General features: G+C 39.9%; 1 protein-coding gene across 1 annotated transcript in view; it reads left to right on the top strand.

Moving 5' to 3' along the window:
• The window catches only part of LOC128572618 (coiled-coil domain-containing protein 7-like), a 117,681-nt gene extending 101,705 nt beyond the window's left edge, over positions 1 to 15,976 (top strand). Inside the window, exon 15 of the mRNA XM_053572588.1 lies at positions 15,789 to 15,976. Within this exon, the coding sequence (XP_053428563.1) occupies positions 15,789 to 15,886 (98 nt within the window). The 3' untranslated portion in view covers positions 15,887 to 15,976. The remainder of the gene's footprint in view (positions 1 to 15,788) is intronic.
• The last annotated feature ends 8,155 nt before the right edge of the window (positions 15,977 to 24,131 follow it).

The following is a 24,131-nucleotide window of genomic DNA, read 5'->3' as shown; positions in this document are numbered from 1 at the left end:
GGCGTTTTATAGTTTTAAGATCAAATCTGTCTTTTAGGGAACCTGTGCCTCTGGGTTGGCTTTTTCACAAGTGCTTCTCAGTTATCCAGACGTCTCTTAGGAGTGACAAGGATAATAAAGAGTGCTTGAGTTAGATATTTCACTTTCCCCAGGTCAGCCAGGCTCTGATAAAATAATTTCTCCAGAGGGTAGGCCTTGTTAAGAAGACAAAAGTATTTTTGCCTCCTTTTCCCTCCCCTCCCCCTGACCAAAGCATGAAACAATTTTTCTCTTCTTTTAACTGGGAGAATCTGATTGGAGTTCCTTGAGATAAAATGTGTGAAAATCTGCAGCCCACCTAAGACTATCCCCTCTGGAATTTTTAACTCAAACTTGTCCACACCGAGTCTCTAGCAATTGGGCATTTGTTTTGCCTATCTTCATACTAGTTCCTATAGATTTTTCTTCTCTTGAGTTTCTGTGCTGGTCAATTGTAAATCCCTGTATCTGCCTATTTGCCTCTTCAGTTTCAGGTTTGCCCTATGACTTCAATTCTCAAATGGATGTGAGCAGAGTTACTGATTTCTAAGTTTTGTCGGCTTTTTTCTTGTATGAATGGGAGAAAAAGGCTCAAGTTCTTTACACACCATCATAGAAATCTTAGTGCAATAGTTTCAAGGTTCATCTGTGTTTTAGTCCCAACAGTACATTATTCTTTTTTATTAATGGAATAGGATGTACCACATTTTGTTTATTCACCGGTTGATGGGCATTGCATTATTTTTACTTTGGACTATTTTGAATAATAGTGCTATTGGCATTCATATGCAAGTGTTTAAGTGGATATACATTTTTATTTCTCTTACATACCTACCTGTTAGTAAAATTGATGGGTTGTATGGAAAATATATGTTTAATTTTTAAGAAGCCGACACGATAACTTTTCAAAGTATTTGTACTATTTTAATTTCTACCAGCACTGTATGAGGGGTCTTATTTATATGGATCCTTCTCACCATTTGTTTTTGTCTTTTTTATGATAGTTATTGTAGTGTATATGAATTACTGATATTTTAAAACTTGAAATAGTGCATATACTTGATTTTTTATTTCAATAGATTTAGGGGTACAAGTGGCTTCTTGTTTCATGGATGAATTATATAGTGGTAAAGTCTGAGCTTTTAGGGTACCTGTCACCCAAATAGTGTATCTTGTACCTAACAGGTAATTTTTTATTCCTCACCCTGCTCCCACCTACCTCACTATGATTCTCCACTGTCCATTTTACCACTGCATATCCATAACTTAGCTTACACTTGTAAGTGAGAACATGTGGGACTTGGCCTTCCATTCCTGAGTTATTTCACTTAGGGTAATGGCCTCTAGTTCCATCCAAATTGATACAAAAGAGGAGGCGGAGCATGATGGCGGACAGGACGGACGTGTAGCCCACCTCTCCCAAGCCACCAGGTGAGAGGAAAGGTGGTCTGGACCTTCCCTGTGTGTGGATTATTGGAGTGGACAGACAGCTGGAGATGCCCAGCGAACTAGCGGTTTGCTATATATGAGGGGTAATTTAAAAATCACAGACTCTGTTGTAGCAATTCTTTCCTGCTCGGCCATGCTGGCCAGCAGGCCCCTGCCCTACGGAGGTCAGCAGCTTGTAAATGCTGACAAAATCCAATTGACAAATAATTAATCCTGAACTGAGGGAGGCATCTGAAAGGAGAGCCACTCAAAACCACGGGGAGCTGGGCAAACTGTTGGACAATTGAAGGGAAGGGATCCTGCCCGGGAAACAGACATTTTGAACTACCCAAAAGGACGGGCACCTTTCCCCCAGGTGTTGGAGGGGGCTGGCGGTTCAGGCTGCGCAGCGAACTGGCGGGCGCCCATCCAAAAGGGAAACTCTGAACCATAAAACTCAGAATAAGTCCCCCGAGTGTTCCAACCACAGGAACCAGCTTGAAGCCTAGGACCCGGCTTTGGCTTCTGGAGCCGCGAAGCTACTGAAGCCGCAGGAACCAGCTACAGGAGATAGAGCCGCGAGCCCGCCAATGACCACGCGAACTCAGCACTGCTCCCCTTATGGTCGATTGCAGTCGCCAGTTTGCGGGGGAACCTGGGAACAGAGTGAAGGGACTTAGGAAGCGTGGACACCTGCACTGAGTGGGAAGGTCGGTCGCAAGTGCTGTCTGGAAAAGAACAGCCGAGGTTGCACAATTCTTAGGCGACAAACTTTTACGGAAACTCCAAAATGGCGATCAGCCATGGAAGGTGGTTACCATGGTAATGGTATAAACTATAAATCAGGTATGTCTCTGAACCACTCACAGCACCACCTGGTGTCCAGAAAGTATATTGCAGTATGAATATATTCCTACGACAGTTGATCCCTACAGCAGACATAGAGATATTTATAGGTATATTTCTACACACAAGAATATTTTTATAGTTGGTGCCTTTTTTTGTTGTTGTTTTGTTTTTTTTGGGGGGGTTTTCGTGGGGTTTTTTTGTTGTTGTTTTGTTTTTGTCTGTTTTTTCTCACCATTTTCTTAGAGGAGATTTCGATAATTTTTTATTATTACTTTTTATATAGATATATTTTTTATTTCTATGTCTTCTAATTTTAATTTCTTCTTTCTTATCATTTAACATTCCTTCTAACACCACTTTTCTCTCTCTTTTTTTTCCTTTCTTTCAATTATTTTACGATTATCACTATTTTTATTGCAGTTGTTCTTATATTGCTGTTGTTGTGGCTGTTGCCTGTATGTCTATGTGTTTCCATCTGTCTCTGTATCTATGGGCCCATGTGCCTGGTAACCTTTGTATCTGTTTATTTGTTCATTTGGTCTCAATGAGCTTGGTGTTATGACCTGCAACTCTGAGCTCCTAACACTCCCCTCCACTCTCACTCCGTGATCTGGAGACCTGCCCCCCTAGGAGTCCAGATTCTTGGGTGAACTCTTGAGAGGTATAGACAGGACCTGGACTGCAGCTGGCCAGTGCTGACTCTGTAGCAAAGGAGCGAGAAGATGACAGTTGGCTGAGAGGGAATTACACTGCAGTGGTGGTGCCCTGAGGTGCAGAGCAACAGCCGTCTTCAGCAATAACAAGGCCCACCCCCAGATATCCCATAGCCTCTCCTCCTGTCTTCCTGGGCAACCAGATGAGGCCAAGCATCTTCTCAGATGGCAACCACCATGGAACAGACCTGGGACTGAAACACAGGCCCCGTGAGTAAAGGGTTGTCCTGAGACGGTACCGATCTGGGTGGAACACGGGGACTAGAAAACACACCCGCAGAGCCAGGAAACTCCCAGGGTGGGGCTGATCCAGAGGACAGCTCTACTGAGCCTAAGACGCACCTGGCCCTTAGGGGCTCGCCAGCCTATAGACAAAGGAGGCCATGAGGCTACAGCCAACAACTGATCGTGCTGTGAATACAAACCCGCAGGACTAAAGACAGGGCCTGAGGCACAGGTTCTGGGAACTAAAATCAGCCTCTCCTCTGCAGAGGAATCTGGCAAGGTCAGAAACAAACTCCCACAGGGTTGTTCCCTTCACCCAGTAACATAAACTAAGAGTGGGGCTGGAACTGAGTGAACACCTCCAGCCTCCATCAAGTGCCTGAGGTTGACAGGCCACACCACCCCCTGCTGGATAAAGACAGAGAATAGCGGCCTAGTCGAGCAGACACAGACTACTCTGGGACTTAGGCAGGTGCAAACCCCTGGAGTATTACTTATTGCAGACAACTGACTGGGTCACAGCCGTGTGGGGCTAGCAGCGACTCAGTGTGACAGAGCTGCAAGGTGGGGAAGGAGGCATCAATCTTCCCAGACTGATCTATTTACTGGTGGCTCTTCCTGACTCCACGCAGCACTGGAGCAAGCCATTTTAGAGCAGTCATCAGACCCCTGTGGTCCAGTTCCCAGGGACCTCTTGAACTCTCCCACCCGAGGCAGCTGCTGACTGAGACAATTGACTTGGACCTTTTGAACTGAGTCACTCACCTGTGGACTATCCAGGTGGTGCCCTGGGTGTGTGGTTGTAGGAAGGTTTGATTTTCCTTTTCCATTTGTTGCCTGTGGTGGGTGGGGTGACTTAATTGCTGGTATTTCTCCACAGCTGAGACTTCAACCCAGAGTAACTGTTTCACTAGGGTCACATAGAAACCAGCTAAAAACAAGACAGAACCACTTAGCCCCTCTACACCAAACAGGGCCCCAGTTTCTCAGGCCACAGCACTGTACGGGTCCTCGACAAAACACCAGAGGAAAATCAAAGGGAGTAAAACAATCATGGGGCGGAATCAGCGGAAAAACTCTGGTAACATGAATAACCAGAATAGATCACCCCCCCCAAGGAAAGATATGGCAGATGTAATCGAAGATCCCATTCACAAACAACTGGCTGAGATGTCAGAAATCGAATTCAGAATTTGGATGCAAACAAGATTAACAAAATGGAATTAGGAATTTGTGGAGAAATTCAAAAACTGTCTCAAGAATTTAACGAATTTAAGGACAAAACCACCAAAGACTTAGACACACTGAAACAAGAATTTGCAGCCCTCAAAGATATGAAAAATACAGTAGAATCCCTTAGCAACAGAATGGACCAAGCAGAAGAAAGGATCTCCGACATTGAAGGTAAAGCCTTTGAATGCTCCCAAACTCTCAAAGAGGAAGAGAAATGGAGAGCAAAAATGGATCACTCACTCAGAGCGCTCTGGGATAACTTGAAGAAGGCAAATATCCGACTCATAGGAATTCCCGAAACAGATGAAGTTGCGCACTGGCCCTTCTGCATGAAATTATGAAAGAGAATTTTCCAGACATGCCTAGAGAACCTGAAATTCAGATAGCAGATAGCTTCAGAACCCCAGCACGACTCAACCCCAATAAGACATCCCCCAGGCATATCATAATTAACTTCACTAAAGTTAATATGAAGGAGAAAATTCTCAAAGCGGCCAGGCGAAAGAAATCTATTACCTTCAAAGGGAAGAACATTAGAATGACTGCAGATCTCTCTGCTGAAACTTTTCAAGCCAGAAGAGGGTGGTCATCAACGTTTAATCTCCTCAAGCAAAATAACTTTCAACCCTGGATCTTGTATCCAGCTAAACTGAGTTTCATTTATGACGGAGAAATTAAATACTTTAATGACATGCATATGCTAAAGAGATTTGCCATAACCAAACCAGCTCTTCAGGATATTCTCAGACCTATCCTCCATAATAACCAACCCAATCCTCTACTACAAAAGTAAACTCACTCAGAAACTTCTGATCAAACTCCAACTTCCACAATGGCAAAAGGATTAAAAATGGCCACTGGACTTTCGAAAAACTCAATACCCCAAATTTCACCAATCTTATCAATACTCTCCATTAATGTGAGTGGCTTAAACTGCCCTCTAAAGAGACATAGGTTAGCTGACTGGATACAAAAACTCAGGCCAGACATTTGTTGCATACAAGAGTCACATCTTAACTTAAAAGACAAATACAGACTCAGGGTGAAAGGTTGGTCATCCATATTTCAGGCAAATGGTAACCAGAAAAAAGCAGGAGTTGCAATTTTATTTGTGGATACAATAGGCTTTAAACCAACAAAAGTAAGGAAGGACAAAAATGGTCACTTCATATTTCTTAAGGGTAAGACTCAATATGATGAGATTTCAATTATTAATATCTATGCACCCAACCAGAATGCACCTCAATTTATAAGAGAAACTCTTAACAGACATGAGCAACTTGATTTCCTCCAACTCTAGAATAGTCGGAGATTTTAACACTCCTTTGGCAGTGATGGATCGATCCTCCAACAAAAAGCTGAGTAAAGAAATTCTAGATTTAAATCTAACCATCCAGCATTTAGATTTAGCAGACATCTACAGAACATTTCATCCCAACAAAACTGAATACACATACTTCTCATCAGCCCATGGAACTTACTCCAGAATCGATCACATCTTAGGTCACAAGTCTAGCCTCAGTAAATTTAAAGGAATAGAAATTATTCCATGCATCTTCTCGGACCATCATGGAATAAAACGTGAGATGAGTAACAACAGGAATCTGCATACACATACAAAAACATGGAAGTTAAATAACCTTATGCTGAATGATAGCTGGGTCAGAGATGAGATCAAGAAAGAAATTGCCAAATTTCTGGAACAAAATGACAATGAAGACATGAACTATCAGAACCTCTGGGACACTGCAAAGGCAGTTCTAAGAGGGAAATTTATAGCACTGCAAGCCTTCCTCAGGAGAATGGAAAGAGAAGAAGTAAGCAACTTAATGGGACATCTCAAGAGACTGGAAATGGAAGAACAATCCAACCCCAAATCCAGTAGAAGAAAAGAAATAACCAAAATCAGAGCAGAACTAAATGAAATTGAAAACAAAAGAATAATACAACAGATCAATAAATCAAAAAGCTGGTTTTTTGAAAAGGTCAACAAAATAGATAAACCTTTGGCCAACCTAATCAGGAAAAAAAGAGTAAAATCTCTAATCAATCAGAAATAACAAAGACGAAATAACAACAGACTCCTCAGAAATCCAAAAAGTCCTTAATGAATATTACAAGAAACTTTACTCTCAGAAATATAAAAATCTGAAGGAAATTGACCGTTACTTGGAAGCATGTCACCTTCCAAGACTTAACCAAAATCAAGTGGAAATGTTGAACAGGCCCATATCAAGTTCGGAAATAACATCAACCATACAAAATCTCCCCAAAAAGAAAAGCCCGGGACTAGATAGTTTTACGTCAGAATTCTACCAAACCTTTAAAGAGGAATTAGTACCTATATTACTCAACCTGTTCCAAAAGGTAGAAAAAGAAGGAAGACTACCCAACACATTCTATGAAGCAAACATCACCCTGATCCCCAAACCAGGAAAAGACCCAACAAGAAAAGAAAATTATAGACCAATATCACTAATGAATATAGATGCAAAAATATTCAACAAGATTCTAACAAACAGAATCCAGCAACATATCAAACAAATCATACATCATGACCATGTCGGTTTTATCCCAGAGTCTCAAGGCTGGTTCAATATACGTAAATCTATAAATGTAATTCAGCACATAAACAAATTAAAAAACGAAGACCATATGATTCTCTCAATCGATGCAGAAAAAGCTTTTGATAACATCCAACATCCTTTCATGATCAGAACACTTAAGAAAATTGGTATAGAAGGGACATTTCTTAAACTGATAGAGACCATCTACAGCAAACCCATAGCCTATAATATCATATTTAATGGAGTTAAATTGGAATCATTTCCACTCAGATCTGGAACCAGACAAGGCTGCCCATTGTCTCCATTGCTCTTTAACATTGTAATGGAAGTTTTAGCCACCGCAATTAGGGAAGAAAAGGCGATCAAGGGTATCCACATAGGGTCAGAAGAGATCAAACTTTCGCTCTTCGCAGATGATATGATTGTATATCTGGAAAATACTAGGGACTCTACTACAAAACTCTTAGAAGTGATCAAGGAATACAGCAGTGTCTCAGGTTACAAAATCAACATTCGTAAATCGGTAGCCTTTATATATACCAAAAATAGTCAAGTTGAAAAAACAATTAAGGACTCTATCCCATTCACAGTAGTGCCAAAGAAGATGAAATACTTGGGAGTTTATCTAACAAAGGATGTGAAAGATCTATATAAAGAGAACTATGAAACTCTAAGAAAAGAGATAGCTGAGAATGTTAACAAATGGAAAAATATACCATGCTCATGGTTGGGAAGAATCAACATTGTTAAAATGTCCATACTACCCAAAGCAATATATAATTTCAACACAATCCCCATTAAAGCTCCACTGTCATACTTTAAAGATCTTGAAAAAATAATAAACAGTCTATGATAAAAGGATTTCTTTCCTTCTGGGTAGATGCCCAGTAATGGGATTGTAGGATCGAATGGGAGGTCTAGCTTGAGTGCTTTGAGGTTTCTCCATACTTCCTTCTAGAAAGGTTGTACTAGTTTGCAGTCCCACCAGCAGTGTAAAAGTGTTCCCTTCTCTCCACATCCACGCCAGCATCTGCAGTTTTGAGATTTTGTGATGTGGGCCATTCTCACTGGGGTTAGATGATATCTCAGGGTTGTTTTGATTTGCATTTCTCTAATATATAGAGATGATGAACATTTTTTCATGTGTTTGTTAGCCATTCGTCTGTCGTCTTTAGAGAAAGTTCTATTCATGTCTCTTGCCCATTGATATAAGGGATTGTTGGCTTTTTTCATGTGGATTACTTTGAGTTCTCTATAGATCCTAGTTATCAAGCTTTTGTCTGATTGAAAATATGCAAATATCCTTTCCCATTGTGTAGGTTGTCTCTTTGCTTTGGTTATTGTCTCCTTAGCAGTACAGAAGCTTTTCAGTTTAATGAAGTCCCATTTGTTTATTTTTGTTGTTGTTGCAATTGCCATGGCAGTCTTCTTCATGAAGTCTTTCCCCAGGCCAATATCTTCCAGTGTTTTTCCTATGTTTTCTTGGAGGGTTTTTATTGTTTCATGCCTTAAGTTTAAGTCCTTTATCCATCTTGAATCAATTTTTGTGAGTGGGGAAAGGTGTGGGTCCAGTTTCAGTCTTTTACATGTAGACATCCAGTTCTCCCAACACCATTTATTGAATAGGGAGTCTTTCCCCCAAGGTATGTTCTTGTTTGGTTTATCAAAGATTAGGTGGTTGTAAGATGTTAGTTTCATTTCTTGGTTTTCCATTCGATTCCAAGTGTCTATGTCTCTGTTTTTGTGCCAGTACCATGCTGTCTTGAGCACTATGGCTTTGTAGTACAGACTAAAATCTGGTATGCTGATGCCCCCAGCTTTATTTTTATTACAGAGAACTGCCTTAGCTATACGGGGTTTTTTCCGGTTCTATACAAAACGCAGAATCATTTTTTCCAAATCTTGAAAGTATGATGTTGGTATTTTGATAGGAATGGCATTGAATAGGTAGATTGCTTTGGGAAGTATGGACATTTTAACAATGTTGATTCTTCCCATCCATGAGCATGGTAAGTTCTTCCATTTGTTAATATCCTCTGCTATTTCCTTTCTGAGGATTTCATAGTTTTCTTTATACAGGTCCTTCACCTCCTTCGTTAGGTATATTCCTAGGTATTTGATTTTCTTTGAAACTATGGTGAAGGGAGTTGTGTCCTTAATTAGCTTCTCATCTTGACTGTTATTGGTGTACACAAAGGCTACTGACTTGTGGACATTGATTTTATATCCTGAAACATTACTGTATTTTTTGATGACTTCTAGGAGTCTTGTGGTTGAGTCTTTGGGGTTCTCTAAGTATAAGATCATGTCGTCAGCAAAGAGGGAGAGTTTGACCTCCTCTGCTCCCATTTGGATTCCCTTTATTTCCTTGTCTTGCCTAATTGTATTGGCTAGAACTTCCAGCACTATGTTGAATAGTAAAGGTGACAGAGGACAGCCTTGTCTGGTTCCAGTTCTAAGAGGAAAAGCTTTCAGTTTTACTCCATTCAGTAAAATATTGGCTGTGGGTTTGTCATAGATAGCTTCAATCAGTTTTAGAAATGTGCCACCTATGCCTATACTCTTCAGTGTTCTAATTAGAAAAGGATGCTGGATTTTATCAAATGCTTTTTCTGCATCTATTGAGAGGATCATGTGATCTTTATTTTTGCCTCTGTTAATATGGTGGATAATGTTTATAGACTTGCGTATGTTAAACCAGCCTTGCATCCCTGGGATGAAGCCTACTTGATCATGATGAATGACTTTTTTGATGATAAGCTGTAATCTATTGGCTAGGATTTTGTTGAGAATTTTTGCGTCTATGTTCATGAGTGAGATTGGTCTGAAATTCTCCTTTTTGTTTGGGTCTTTTCCTGGTTTTGGTATCAGGGTGATGTTTGCTTCATAGAATGTGTTGGGGAAGATTCCTTCTTCCTCAATTTTTTGGAATAATTTCTGCAGTACAGGAATAAGCTCTTCCTTGAAGGTTTGATAGAATTCTGGAGTGAAGCCATCTGGACCAGGGCATTTTTTGGTTGGAAGATTTTTTATTGTTTCTTTGATCTCAGTGCTTGAAATTGGTCTGTTCAGGAGCTCTATTTCTTCCTGGCTGAGTCTAGGGAGAGGGTGTGATTCCAAATATTGATCCATTTCTTTCACATTGTCAAATTTCTGGGCATAGAGTTTCTGGTAGTATTTAGAGATGATCTCTTGTATCTCTGTGGGATCAGTTGTTATTTCCCCTTTATCATTTCTGATTGAGGTTACTAGAGATTTTACTTTTCTATTCCTCGTTAGTCTGGCCAATGGTTTATCTATTTTATTTATTTTTTCAAAAAACCAACTCCTTGTTTCATTAATTTTCTGAATGATTCTTTTGTTTTCAATTTCATTGATCTCTGATTTGATTTTGGATATTTCTTTTCTTCTACTGAGTTTAGGCTTAGATTGTTCTTCTTTTTCCAATTCCATAAGATCTCTTGTGAGATTGTTGATGTGCTCTCTTTCAGTTTTTCGAATGTAGGCATCTAAAGCGATGAATTTTCCTCTCAAAACTGCTTTTGCAGTATCCCACAGGTTTTGGTAGCTTGTGTCTTCATTGTTGTTATGCTCAAGGAAGTTAATGATTTCCTGTTTTATTTCTTCCTTCACCCATCTGTTATTCAACAGAAGATTGTTTAATTTCCATGCCTTTGGGTGGGGTCGAGCATTTTTGTTAGAGTTGAGTTCCACTTTTAGTGCCTTATGGTCTGAGAAGATACAAGGTAAAATTTCAATTCTTTTGATTCTGTTGATATTTGTTTTGTGTCCCAGGATATGATCAATTTTGGAGAATGTTCCATGGGGTGATGAGAAGAATGTATATTCTTTATCTTTGGGGTGGAGTGTTCTATATGCGTCTATCAAGCACAGTTGTTCTAGAGTCTCATTTAAGTCTCTTATATCCTTGTTTAATTTCTGTTTAGAGGATCTGTCCAGCTCTGTAAGAGGAGTGTTAAAGTCCCCTGTTATGATGGTATTATCAGATATCATATTGCTCAGACTGAGTAAGGTCTGCTTCAAGAATCTGGGAGCATTTAAATTGGGTGCATAAATATTTAGAATTGAAACGTCTTCTTGTTGTATTTTTCCCTTGACCAATATAAAGTGACCATCTTTGTCTTTTTTGACTTTAGTTGCTTTAAATCCACATGTGTCTGAAAATAAGATTGCAACTCCTCTTTTCTTCTGAATTCCATTTGCCTGAAAAATTGTCTTCCAACCCTTGACTCGGAGCTTTAATTTGTCTTTTGAAGCCAGGTGTGTTTCTTGCAGACAGCAAATGGATGGCTTGTGTTTTTTAATCCAGTCAACCAATCTATGTCTCTTCAGTGGGGAATTCAAGCCATTAACATTTATTGAGATAATTGACAAGTGTGGTAGTATTCTATTCGTCTTATTTTGTGAGAGTCCATTGCTTAGTTTTATCTTTTGCATCAGTGTGGAGGTTAGGTTCTGTCCTTTAATTTCTGAGTTCTTACTTTGCTGCTGATCCATTGTGGTGGTCAGTGTGCAGAACAGGTTGAAGTATTTCCTGTAGAGCTTGTCTTGTTGTGGCGAATTTCCTCAATGTTTGTATATCCGTAAATGATTTGATTTCTCCGTCAATTTTGAAGCTTAGCTTAGCAGGGTACAGAATTCTGGGCTGAAAATTGTTCTGTTTAAGTAGATTAAAGGTAGATGACCATTGTCTTCTTGCTTGGAAAGTTTCATTAGAGAAGTCTGAGGTCAATCTGATGGATTTGCCCCTGTAGGTCAACTGGCGCTTACTCCTGGCAGCTTGCAGAATCTTTTCTTTGGTCTTGACTTTGGAGAGGTTCATCACAATATGTCTTGGAGAAGCTCGGTTAGAGTTGAGGCGACCTGGGGTCCGATATCCCTCTGAAAGCAGTGTGTCAGAATCTTTGGTGATATTTGGGAAATTTTCTTTTATAATATTCTCTAGTATGGCTTCCATTCCTCTGGGGCATTCTTCTTCCCCTTCTGGAATTCCTATAACTCGTATGTTGGAACGCTTCATAAAGTCCCATAATTCTGACAGTGAACGTTCTGCTTTCTCTCTCTTCTTTTCTGCCTCTCTTACTATCTGAGTTATCTCAAAAACTTTGTCTTCTACCTCTGAAATTCTTTCTTCTGCATGGTCTAACCTGTTGCTGATACTTTCCATTGCATCTTTAAGTTCCCTGATTGACTGTTTCATTTCCTTCAGCTCTGCTATATCCTTTTTATATTCTTCATATCGTTCATCTCTTATTTGATTCTGTTTTTGAATTTCCTTTTGGTTATTTTCCACTTTATTAACAGTTTCCTTCATTGTTTCCATCATTTCCTTCATTGTTTTCAACATGTGTATTCTAAATTCCCTTTCTGTCATTCCTAACATTTCTGTATAGGTGGAATCCTCTGCAGTAGCTACCTCATGGTCCCTTGGCGGGGTAGTTCTGGACTGGTTCTTCATGTTGCCTGGAGTTTTCTGCTGATTCTTCCTCATGGGTGATTTCTTTTATCTGTTTACTTGCCCTAATTTTCCTTTCAATTCCTCTTGCTCTTTAAGTTCTTGTGCCTGTGGACTAAGGGTTACAGGACCAGAAGGGTGAGAAGATTTAAGAGCAAAAAAGCAATGAAAGAAATGAGGACCGAGTGATAAGAAAAAAAAAAAAAAAAATGAAAAAAAAGAAAAATAGAGAAAGGAGAGTGGTTGGGTGAAAGGAATATTGACAAAAAGAAGAGAGGTACAGAAAGAGGGAGACAGAGCAATATAGGTGTACAGTAGGGTACTTTGATACAACCTTAAAAAAAAAAAAAAACACCTTCTGGGAGTGCCAAGTGGGGTGGTTCACTTGAGGTCAGCAGCTCTTTGCTAACCTGATCAGACACAGTACCCCACCTCCACCAAGTAGAGAGGAAAGACAAAAATGCTATAAATCAAACCAAAACAAGCAAACAGAAAGCTTTACGGGATAAAATTGGCTGGAAAAAACAAATAATAGTGGTAGAAACACTAACAAAAATGAAGTTCTGATTATTGAAATAGGCAGCAATGGGAAATTATAATTAAACTAGAAAAATTGAGAAAGAAAAAGGATCTGTATGGAAAAGGTTGAACTTAAAAAACAAAACAACAATCTAGAACGTCAAAATAAACAAAAAAAAACCAAACCAGAAAAAAAAACCAAACAAACAAACAAAAAAAACACACACACGCAACCAAAAACAAAGCAGTATGTATATGGAATTGAATATTGTCTGGGCAACACGTGGTCTTCTGGGGTATGAGATGTTAATCACAGTTCTGATACGACTGGAGGCTGCTAGTTTCTCGAACCCCAGCAGGTAGACGCCCTAAATCTCTCTTCAGCCCACTTAAAAGGCACTTTGAACTTGTTCACTTACTGAGCAGAAGCTTTCTCAGGGAAGTGCTTGTTGCTGGAATCACTGCTGAAGTGGCTATCCACTTACCCTGTGTGTCAAAACTGGTCTCCCTCTGCCCCCGAGGGTTAGGGCTGCAAGGCGGCTCAGACCCCGCCCTTAGGCTACTTGGTCGCTGGGTTACCAGCTCCCACCCAATTCCAGCTCTGCGACCCTGAGGGTGGAGCTTGCCAGGGCAGATCGCTCACAATGTCTGCCTGTGACCCAGAGCCAAACTCTATTAGCTCCGTCTGGCTCAGCGGCTCAGACTGGGGCCCTAGACAAAGGCCAGAGTTCTCCGCACTCCCGCTCAGGCTCTCCCCAAGGCAGTTCAGCTGAGTGCCAAGTCCAAAGACACCAAAACAGTTCACAGGTAAGGCCTTTCTGGTTTGCAGTCTCGCTGCTACTGAACTTACAGTTGCGGGCGGGTTTAGGCGGATTGAACACATGCGACCACTTGCCGGTTTTCCACTGTTTTAGTCCTCCTCTTGGGGTCCAGAAGTCTCTCGCTGACTCCCTGTATCCTCTCAGGGGTGATGATAGGCAGATCCCACCAGCCAGAGATGCCTGGAGTCCTATATCCCCAGACTCACGGTGCCCAGATGCAAGGAAGCTGTTACTCGGCTGCCATCTTGCTCCACCCTGATGATAGGATTTTTTTAAAAATTCTGTTTATGTAGTGAATCACATTTGTTGACTTGTATATGTTGAATCATCCTTGCATCACTGGGATGAAACCCACTTGATGGTGGTGAATTTTCTTTTGGATGTGCTGTTTGATTTTGGTTTCCTAGTATTTTATTGAAGATATTTGCATCTATGTTTATCAGAGACTTTGCTCTGTAGTTCTGTAGTTTTCCTTTTTCTTATGTCCTTTCCTGCCTTTGGTATCTGAGTGATACTGGCTTTGTACAATGTGTTAAGGATGACTTCTTCCTTCTCGATCTCCAAAAGTTAACTAGTCCTAATAGTTTTTGTATAGCTTTAGTAGGTAACATCCTTAGCACAACATGTATACCGGGTGTCCTCAAACTGCAGCCTGCGGGCCACATGAAGCGGTGTGAATTGTATTTGTTCCCGTTTTGTCTTTTACTTCAAAATAAGATATGTGCAGTGTGCATAGGAATTTGTTCATCGTTTTTTTTTTAAACTAAAGTCCGGGCTTCCAATGGTCTGTGGGACAGTGAATTGGCCCCCTGTTTAAAAAGTTTGAGGACGCCTGATGTATACTGTGCTAGAAGTCATACATATGTATATTTTATACATACGTAATTATATTCTATTATAAACATGTGTAAATATGTTAGTGTAAACACATATAATTATATATAAAATGTATATTTGTTATTTATTTAAAAGGAATCATCCATCTTTCCTGCACCTTCACCTTTTATGATTATAATAATATATCTTGAAAATCTTTCTCTATCAACACATGCAAATTTACCTCTTTCTTTTTAAATCCTTTATATTTGGACCAGACATAGTTCATTTAACTAAGCCTGTGTAAAGTGAGCATTTTGGTTGTTTCTAGTTTTTCCTCTATAAAAAACAGTATTACAACAAATATTATTGGAATCAATAGATACTTTATGATCCAATCTTGATTTTCATCAACTTAAAGTCTTCTGCCTAAAATGAACTTGCTGTAATATCCTTCCTGACGTTAATTTCTTTTGATTCTTTTTTTTTTTCTTTGCAGTTCACAAATTGGCCTCTCATTTAGAACTGACTGAGGTTGTGAAGATCCATAGGCATGTTACACATGTAGATTTTATGTGTGCCAAAATATAAAATTCTAGTGAACTTAAACTTTTTGAATGTCTCTGTCAGTGCATCCCAAAGTCTCTGGATTTGCAGCATGGGCATCAACTACGAACTTGTAGAAATGAAATTCTTGGGTCCCACTCCAGAACTACTGAATCAGAAGCTGTGGGGTTCAAATCTAGAAGTTTATTCTAAGTACTCTGCATGATTCTGATGCTGGCTAATGTTGAAGAATGATTATACTATATTTATCATATAGTCATATAATTAGTAATGTAATATAGTTAATATAATTCTAGTAATTATAGTAGAGTATTCTACACAGGATTCTTAGTAATTCTAGGAATAATACTGGAATTATGAATTAATTAATTAAGTATTAATTCTAGGAATTATTCCTATAAAAATAATAGATTCTTTTACTATTTTTTCATTTTCATTATTTATATTATTCATATATCCTTTGGTATGTCATATATAATAATATTATATCAAGTAAAGTAAAATTAAGTAAAGCTATTTTTTTAACTTACACAATAACTTTTCTTTAAAATATCAGATATATCTATTGAAAAATCTGTACATCGTCCATACCTTTTGAAAATGAAGGAAATTCTGGAAAAGCTAAACAACAAGAACCAATATAGGACACAATAATGAAAATTGCAAGTATGGAAGCCTTTTGAAAATAACACTGACTTGTGTGGATGGTGGTTATTGAAAAATATTGAAAAATACCCTGGATTAACAGTGTAGGCCCAGATCATGGAAGGCCTTAAAAGGTACCAGGTAGGTTTAAAAGTTTCAAATGGCTTTCTTTCTTTAAAATTAAAGAAAGGCTATAATTATCTTTTAAACCAAAAATAGTGAAATGATTTGTCCTATTCAAAACCTTAACATTAGAAAACTGCGCAATGTATCTCAAATAAGCAAATGAGGTAAAAATACATGACCATAACTTTATTGATATGTGACACACTTATGTCAAAAAATAATTTAAAAATTGGATTTCTACTCAACAATATAATGTTAAATAAAATGACTGAGATAGTTTTATCCTCCATAATCTCATTGCAAAGATATTTGCATTTCCTATAGTAGTAAAAAATGAACAATTTACATGCTAAGAAAAATTTATGAATTCAGCGCAAACTGTCAAGAGAACATAAATGTAGTAATATTCCTTAATGACTGATTATTCTCTAAAACTGTGAAAGATTCCAGAAGTAACATAAAAATGAACTATATTAATAACTCTAGCGAGGATCTGGACAGAATATATGCAGAAGTGAATAGGAGAATTGTTGTTGTAGGTTGCCAGTGAGTGGTTGTTAAACAAGGTGGATTTAATGCTTCTTTCTACAGTTCCTTTTTGACAAGAGTTTTAGATTAGCATAGAGACTGGGGCACAATGGATGGTGATTGCTTGGGACATCTGAACCAGATCCAACCCACCTTCTCAGTGTGCTTCTATAGACTAGCCCGATAACAATGCCACCTGTCCCTTAATTCCAGTTAGCAGAGTCTGGCATTTGGTAAGCTTTTATATAGATCACTGAGGCAACTCTATTTTGGCTAAAACTCTACAGTTATAGATATGCTTATTTGATTAAATGTGGTGATGTATGTGCTAAATCAGCGCTTCTTAAGCCTGTCTACAGAATAGAGTTAGGGGTGTTTTTTAAAAACACACATTCTCTGCCACCTATCCCCAGACCAATTAAACCATATTCTCTGTTTCTAGTTCTAACATGCATCCAGAGTTAAAAAAATAACCCACAGAGCTTATTGTTTGAGGACACAGGGATATTAAAATAATATACAAACCCATATGCAAATAATTGGATTTTTAAAATCCAAATTCTATAGCTATGGGCAGAGGGGGCCCAGTGAATATATTCAGCATATATTGGCTTTATTTAAATGTTCCTCTTCACAGACCACCTTTTTTCATGGCAGTTGTGACCTCTTCTCTACAACACTCTTTAGTGTTCTGTGATAAGAAAACACATGTTCTGTATTTGTGCCTTTCAAGAGGGAAGCTTTGAACTATGTGTGGCTCTTGGGGCTCTGGATATGTCACTAGTTATGAGTGAAGATCTGGATTTTTAACTTAAGAATTTAATTACATTTTCTTTCTTTTTTTTTTTTTTTGTAGAGACAGAGTTTCACTTTATCGCCCTCGGTAGAGTGCTGTGGTGTCACACAGCTCACAGCAACCTCCAACTCCTGGGCCTAGGCGATTCTCCTGCCTCAGCCTCCCGAGTAGCTGGGACTACAGGCGCCCGCCACAACGCCCAGCTATTTTTTTGTTGCAGTTTGGCCGGGGCCGGGTTTGAACCCGCCACCCTCGGTATATGGGGCTGGCGCCCTACTCACTGAGCCACAGGCGCCGCCCTTAATTACATTTTCTTTGGCATTTCTTTTTTTAAAAATTTCAGCATATTAAGAGAGTATAAATGTTTTTGTCACATGGGTCACGTTTGTAATGATTCAGTCATGGCTATGTATGCCCCCAGGTGAACAATGTGCATTGTATCCTTTAGATAGTGTTTTGCCCTCTCTTCTTCCCACTAGATGCTCTTTGATTTCCAATGAGTTTTTCCCTCAGTGCACATGTGTGCCCGTGAGTTCCAATTTAATATTGAGTACACATGGTGTTATTTTTCCATTCTTGAGCTACTTCACTCAGGGTAATAGTCTCCAGTTCCAACCAAACTGTGGCAAAAGGCATTACTTCACCCTTTCTTATGGCTGAGTAAGACTCCATTATATCATATACTGCATTTTGTTAATCCAATCATGAACTGATGGGTACTTGGATTGCTGCCACATCTTTGCAATTGTGAATTATGCTGCAAGAAACATTCAAGTGCAGTTGTCTTTTCAATAAAATGACTTCTTTTCCTTTGGGTAGATACCCAGTAATTGGATTGTTAGATTGAATGGTAGGTCTCCTTTCAGTTCTTTGAGGAAATTCTATACTGTTTTTTATAGGGGTTGTAATTTGCAGTCCCACCAACAGTGTGTGAGCATTCCTTTCTCTCTGAATGCATGCCAGCATCTATTGTTTTTGGACTTCTTAATAAGAGACATTCTAACCATGAAAGGGTGTTATCAAATTAAGGCCTTAATTTGCATTTTTCTAATGATTCGTGATGAGCATTTTTCAGATATTTGATGGCTATCTTCTTTTGCAAAGCTTCTGTTCATGTCTTTTACCCACTTTTTGATAGGGTTGTTAATTTTTTTCTTTTCCTGATTTGCTTGAATTGTTCATTAATTCTGGGTATTATCAAATAGCCCTTTATCAAATGCATAGTTTGTGAATATTTTCTTCCATTTTGTACATTGTCTATTTGCTTTGATGATTATTTCATTACCTGTGCAAAAGATTTTCAATTTAATCAAATCCCATTTGTATATTTTTTTATATGTCTATAATTGCCATTGAGGTCTTAGTCATAAAGATGTGGGGCTGTTCTACCACCACGGAGACTGCTGATGCCCAGCTCTGCAGGCAGAGTTTGATCTCAGTGGCCCAGGAACCACAAAGGTGGGCTTGCACTGCTGGTCAGCTGAGGTTCTCCCTTCAGCTAGGTCCCACTGAGGTAGCCATCCAAGACTGCCCAGGGGGTTTCTGTGGTGTATGAGGCTCCTTTGCTCAGATGTGTGTGTAGGGGAGGAGGGGCTCCTTGGCTCCCAGACAGGGAATGGTACAGGGGAGAATCTATTTTGTCTGCTCAGTCCCCAGCCCAGCAAGGGTGATATGAAGGCTACTGCTGGACAGATGAGTTCCAAGCAGACCTGGTGCCATGCACCAGAGTGGTCAGGATGGCTTCAGCTACAGAAACCCAGGACTGGCAACTACCAGATCTTTGCTATGCCTGTTTTCTGGTGCAGTGTCTCAGTGAGCCAAGATACCTGCAGTGGAGCAGAGAATCTCCTCACAGCCCAAGCCACCAGTAACTTTTATTCCTCTCTTAAACAGCAGTGCCCCCATGGGCTGCCTCTGTTCTGCTGTTTTCCTCTCCCTCCAGCCGGGTGAATTGTGTTGGGAGCCCCAGCTTAATCTTTGAGAATGGGGAGTGGTGCTTGTAAATGTCAGACCTGCCCTGTTTGAGTAGTTAGTAGGGCTGTAACCAACTATACTAGTTCTCCTGTCGGCAGTTGGTGCTTGTAGGAAAAAGCCGACAGCAGCATAGTTCTTTTGTATGTGTAATTTTCTTTTTTTTTTTTTTTGGCCGGGGCTAGGTTTGAACCTGCCACCTACGGCATATGGGACCAGCGCCCTACTCCTTGAGCCACAGGCGCAGCCCTGTATGTGTAATTTTCTCTAGCCCCTCTGGAGAAGCACTTTGAATGCCCCAGGCAGTGGGAGCTCCCCGGGAATTACTTATTCTGTATGGCAGCAGGGGAGGGTGGAGGAATGAGGCTGGCTAGAGCTAGGTGGGGTGGGCCTGCCTTCAGGCTCCAGCATGGTAAAATTATCTTGGCAGGGATCAAACATCAGCTCCCAGGCCACAGAGGAAAGCCCCTGGGGAGGGGGTGAAGTAGCCTTGCCAAGCTGAAAAGTCTGCTCTGGCGAAGGGGCTATAAGTAATTCACCAGATGGCTATCAGGAGTGAGTTTGTCTTCTCCCTCCTCCTCTGAGCCAGGAGTCTCCTTGCAGTGCCTGGTTGCAAAGAGGTACCCATATTTGCTGAGTACACCAGCACAGCCCCAAGGACCTGCACTGGTCTAAAAGCTTAGCTTCCCTGTAGGAAGATGGGTGCCCCACCAGTTCACTGCAGCTCCAACACTGCACTCTCTCTGCAGTTCTGCCCATGTGAGCTCTCTTGCCTCTCAAGTTTAGTTCTCAAATCTCCCGTCTGGGCCCCCAAGCAACCCAGTTGAGTGCTGGGGAGGGAGGGTATAGGATCTGGCCCAGTGTCTGTCCCAACAGTGGGACAGTGGGACTCTAGGGAGTGCCAGCGGGCAGGGAGTTCCCAGATTGAGCTCTCCTAGGTCCAGTGCAGGTCCTCTAGAGGAAAGGTGTGGGCCTCCCATCTGTGGAAATCTCAGACTGGTGGGCATACCAGCAGAGGGGAGACAGCTCCTTTTGAAAGTCTCAACTCAGTTGACCTCTTGGCTGCAGTGGAGAGGGGAGGAGGGGGAGAAGGAAGAGAGATTAAATGGAAAAGAGCCTCCAGCTCTTCTGGTCCCCCTCCCTGGAAGGAAGCCCATATGGACTGTCTAAGCTTTGGGATCACAGAAATTCTCCAGGGCCCACCACAGTCTGGGCAGGAGTTGGGAACTGTCTGTGTGGGAACAGTGATATGAAAACTGAAGAGCTGGATCTCGCTGGAGCAGAGAAAGGAGTGGAGAAGTGGTATGGCTTCCGCCTTCTGGGCTGTGGTTATAGAGAGCAATCTCGAAGGGGCTGGAAGCCCAACATTTTTATTTTGAAGAAGGTCCCAGTTCAGTGGCTATAGCAGCTCTTGTGCTCATCAGGGTGGAAAAGCTTCCAAGCAGCTTGGCAGCCAACTGACTACCAGAAATGTCAGGGAAGGAGACACCCCCACTTACCCTCTTCACGGAGCTCCAAGCTTATCTGGGATTGATCTCAGCTGATATGTTTTTTCTTCTTGTTCTACTTCACAATTTCTTTCCATAAAATCTATGGCAGTCTCTGGTACCTTTCTCCAAAACTTTATCTGAGCTGTGTCCATTCCTTCGCCCACCCAACTCTTTATCTGAATTCCTTCTCCTCTGGGACAATCTGGCAGCTGATGTCTCTAGTCAGCCATTTTTCCCTCGTCTGTAAGTTTAATAACTATAATATGAAATAAGCATGTGTAGCTTGTGGCTCCCACATTGGACGGCCCAGCTCAAGAATAATCAATGATCAGATTGCCAAGCAGGACCTGGGAAGGCAGTGAGCTATTTAGAAGGATATATAGGAAATATTTTCTTGACTGCTAATGACTGGTTCAGCTAAAAACAGCTCACTGGAGAAGTAGAAGCAGGAATAGTATTTCAAGAGAGCTGTTGGTTAAGATGTAATGGTACTTCAGGATAGCAGGATGACCCTTAACACTGAGCAAGGAAGGCCAGTTTCAAACAAGAACTCTAACTAGCTCAGAGTAAGCCAGCGTTAGGACTGAAGTTAATAGCATCTACAGCTTTTGGAAGGCTCTGGCTGCCATCAGAAATACGGCAAGTCCCTTCTCTTATTGGAGAGGTCACATAATAATGTAGTCAAACGGGAATATGAGAATAAATACCTAATGAAGCCTAGAAATTAAAAAATTCCTTTGATTCTATTGTGAGACCCCTCATAGTGAACAACTTGCTGGAGATCATATCAATGTGTTAAGTGAATTGAATGAGGGGCCTGGAGAGTATTACTCTAATCTTTTGAATACATTTTCATGGTGGTTGATATGAAGATAGTGCTGCTAAAGATAGATCTGAACTCCCTAAGCCAAAGGTTTATTTGAAGTCTGTTTTTGGTATATAAATTGGGATATTATCTTCATAAACAAGTTCTCTCCAGAAAAAATAACAAGAATCGCCTTTTGTTCACAAAACTTACAGGGCCATTCATGCTGTTGAGGCCATTCAAATGGGCAAGGCAGCCTCCAGCACACCACTTTTTATTTGTCACTACTTCTAGTTAACATTAAATTGTCAAAAAATTCATTTGCAAAAGGCCTCATGGAGTTGTTCTGGCAGATCAGATATCAATAGAAGCAGAAAATAATCTAAATGTTACCTATTTGATGTCATAATACTTTTTCAGATACAAAATCCCCATTTCTTTCTTTGAGAAGACCATGTGATTACTTTCCGGGAGGGTTTGAGGAACTTCTTTACTATCTATGACTTTAATCACTACTATATAATCCTACCACAAGACCAAGGTCCATCAGAGCCAATCTTACAATGCTGTTAAAGAAAAAATTATTCTGACACTTGTTAAAAATGGTAAGGAATACTTTTATTCAAAATCACTGCAATAGAGAAAGGAGACTGCACTCAATTTTAGGTACAGCAAAGAAAGCTGAGGATGTACAGCCAAAGAACAGAGTAAAGGGGTCAGTGGTTGGAAATACTAAGAGGAAACACCAAGCACAGAGGGCTTTTTGCTAAACTGCTCTGACAAGGTTCTTGCTAAAGATAGGCCAAGGATTGAGACATTAGGTTAGGAGGTGAGGAATTTGATCAGATATCAAAGTTGGGGGATTCTTGCTAAACTGATTTAACATGGTTCTTTCCTCAAAACAGGCCAAATATAGGGCCAAAGAAGAAGCCTAGTTGAGAACAAAACTTCGAGGAACCTGACTAAAGTTTGGTTGAGGAGGGATCCTTGTCAATATACATCTAAAAAGAACATTTTAGCATCATGAGAAAAATCATTGATTTTGGAAAGCCAAAAAGCTCTAGATAATATTTTGAAAAAGACCAAGCAATTAGTGTAAAATATGTTCCAGAACCAAGAAATGCACAAAAGTGAGAGTTTTAGAAATGCTTGAATGTACATATATTAAAAGTTGAATTAAATAAGAATTATAATTACTTGGTTTATTTCCAGAACTTCTGTCTACTGTATGGAACAAATCTGAACCACTAAGAGCAAAGCCTATTTGTTGCTGATGGAAAGAAAGGACATCTATGTTGAAGTTGCAGCTTGCTTCTAACCACTAACGTCCCTGTAGTGCCTTCTGGTGTGATGTAAAATCAATTAAATGGAATTTGTGCTCTACATGTTTTGAAAATGTATGATTCTTTAAGTGTCATATCATTTGCAAATCTATTCTGTAGGACCCTATAAAAGAGAAAAGTCACCTCCGTGTATTTTTTACACTGCCAGGTGAAGGACTTTCATTTAGAAAAGAAATATCTTCCTTTATGTGTTTTTATATAAAAACTAGAAATGTATTGAAGAGATCAGAAGTATTTAGTTATGTAATATTTTTTCTTTTTTGAATTTACTTGTGTCTTTATTACAGCACTTAACTAGTACATTTTCCTATATTATTTATTCTTTTTATGTTTTATTTTGGATTAATATGAGTACATATGATTAAGTTATGTTGTTTGCATTTGTCAGGTAAAGTCCAAGTTGCAGTTGAACCCTTCACCCAGGAGGTGTGCCCTATATCACTACATTGTACCCATTAGGCAAGAGCTTACCACACACCTCCTCTCCCCTCCCAATTCCACTTTCTTGAATTTAGTTGTGGATGTGTGGGTTATTCATCTACTAGTTTTATATTAATATTGAGTACATTTATTGGATGCTTGCTTTTCCATTCTCGTGATACTTTACTTAGGAGGATGTTCTCCACATCCATCCAGGTAAACACAAAAGATATAAAGTCTCCACCGTTCTTTGTGGCTGGACAGTATTCCATAGTATACATGTGCCACAGTTTATTTATCCATTCATGGGTTGATGGGCACTTGGGTTGTTTCCACATCTTTGTGATTGTGAATTGAGTTGTTATAAATATTGAAGTGCAAATGTCATATGTCCTTATGATAAAATGATATTTTTTCTTCTGGGTAGATATCTAGTAATGGGATTGTGGAATCAAATGAAAGGTCTACTTTCATCTCTTTGAGGTTTCTCCACATTCTTTCCCAAAAGGCTGTATTAGTTTGCAGTCCCACCAACAGTGTATAGTGTTCCCTTCTCTCCACACCTACACCAGCATATGCAGCTTTGGGACTTTGTGATGTGGGCTGTTCTCACTGGGGTTAGGTGATATCTCAGGGTGGTTTTAATTTGCATTTCTCTGATGATTAGGGATATGAGAATTTTTTCTCATGTTTGTTGGCCATTTGTCTGCCTTCTTGGGAGAAGTTCCTGTTCATGTCTCTTGCCCACTGATAAACAGGGTTGTTTATTCTTTTC

Source organism: Nycticebus coucang, chromosome 20 (assembly GCF_027406575.1).
Source record: "Nycticebus coucang isolate mNycCou1 chromosome 20, mNycCou1.pri, whole genome shotgun sequence".
Classification (NCBI taxonomy): domain Eukaryota; kingdom Metazoa; phylum Chordata; class Mammalia; order Primates; family Lorisidae; genus Nycticebus; species Nycticebus coucang.
Note: the sequence above shows the minus strand (reverse complement) of the source record. Positions and strands in the feature narration are given on the sequence as shown.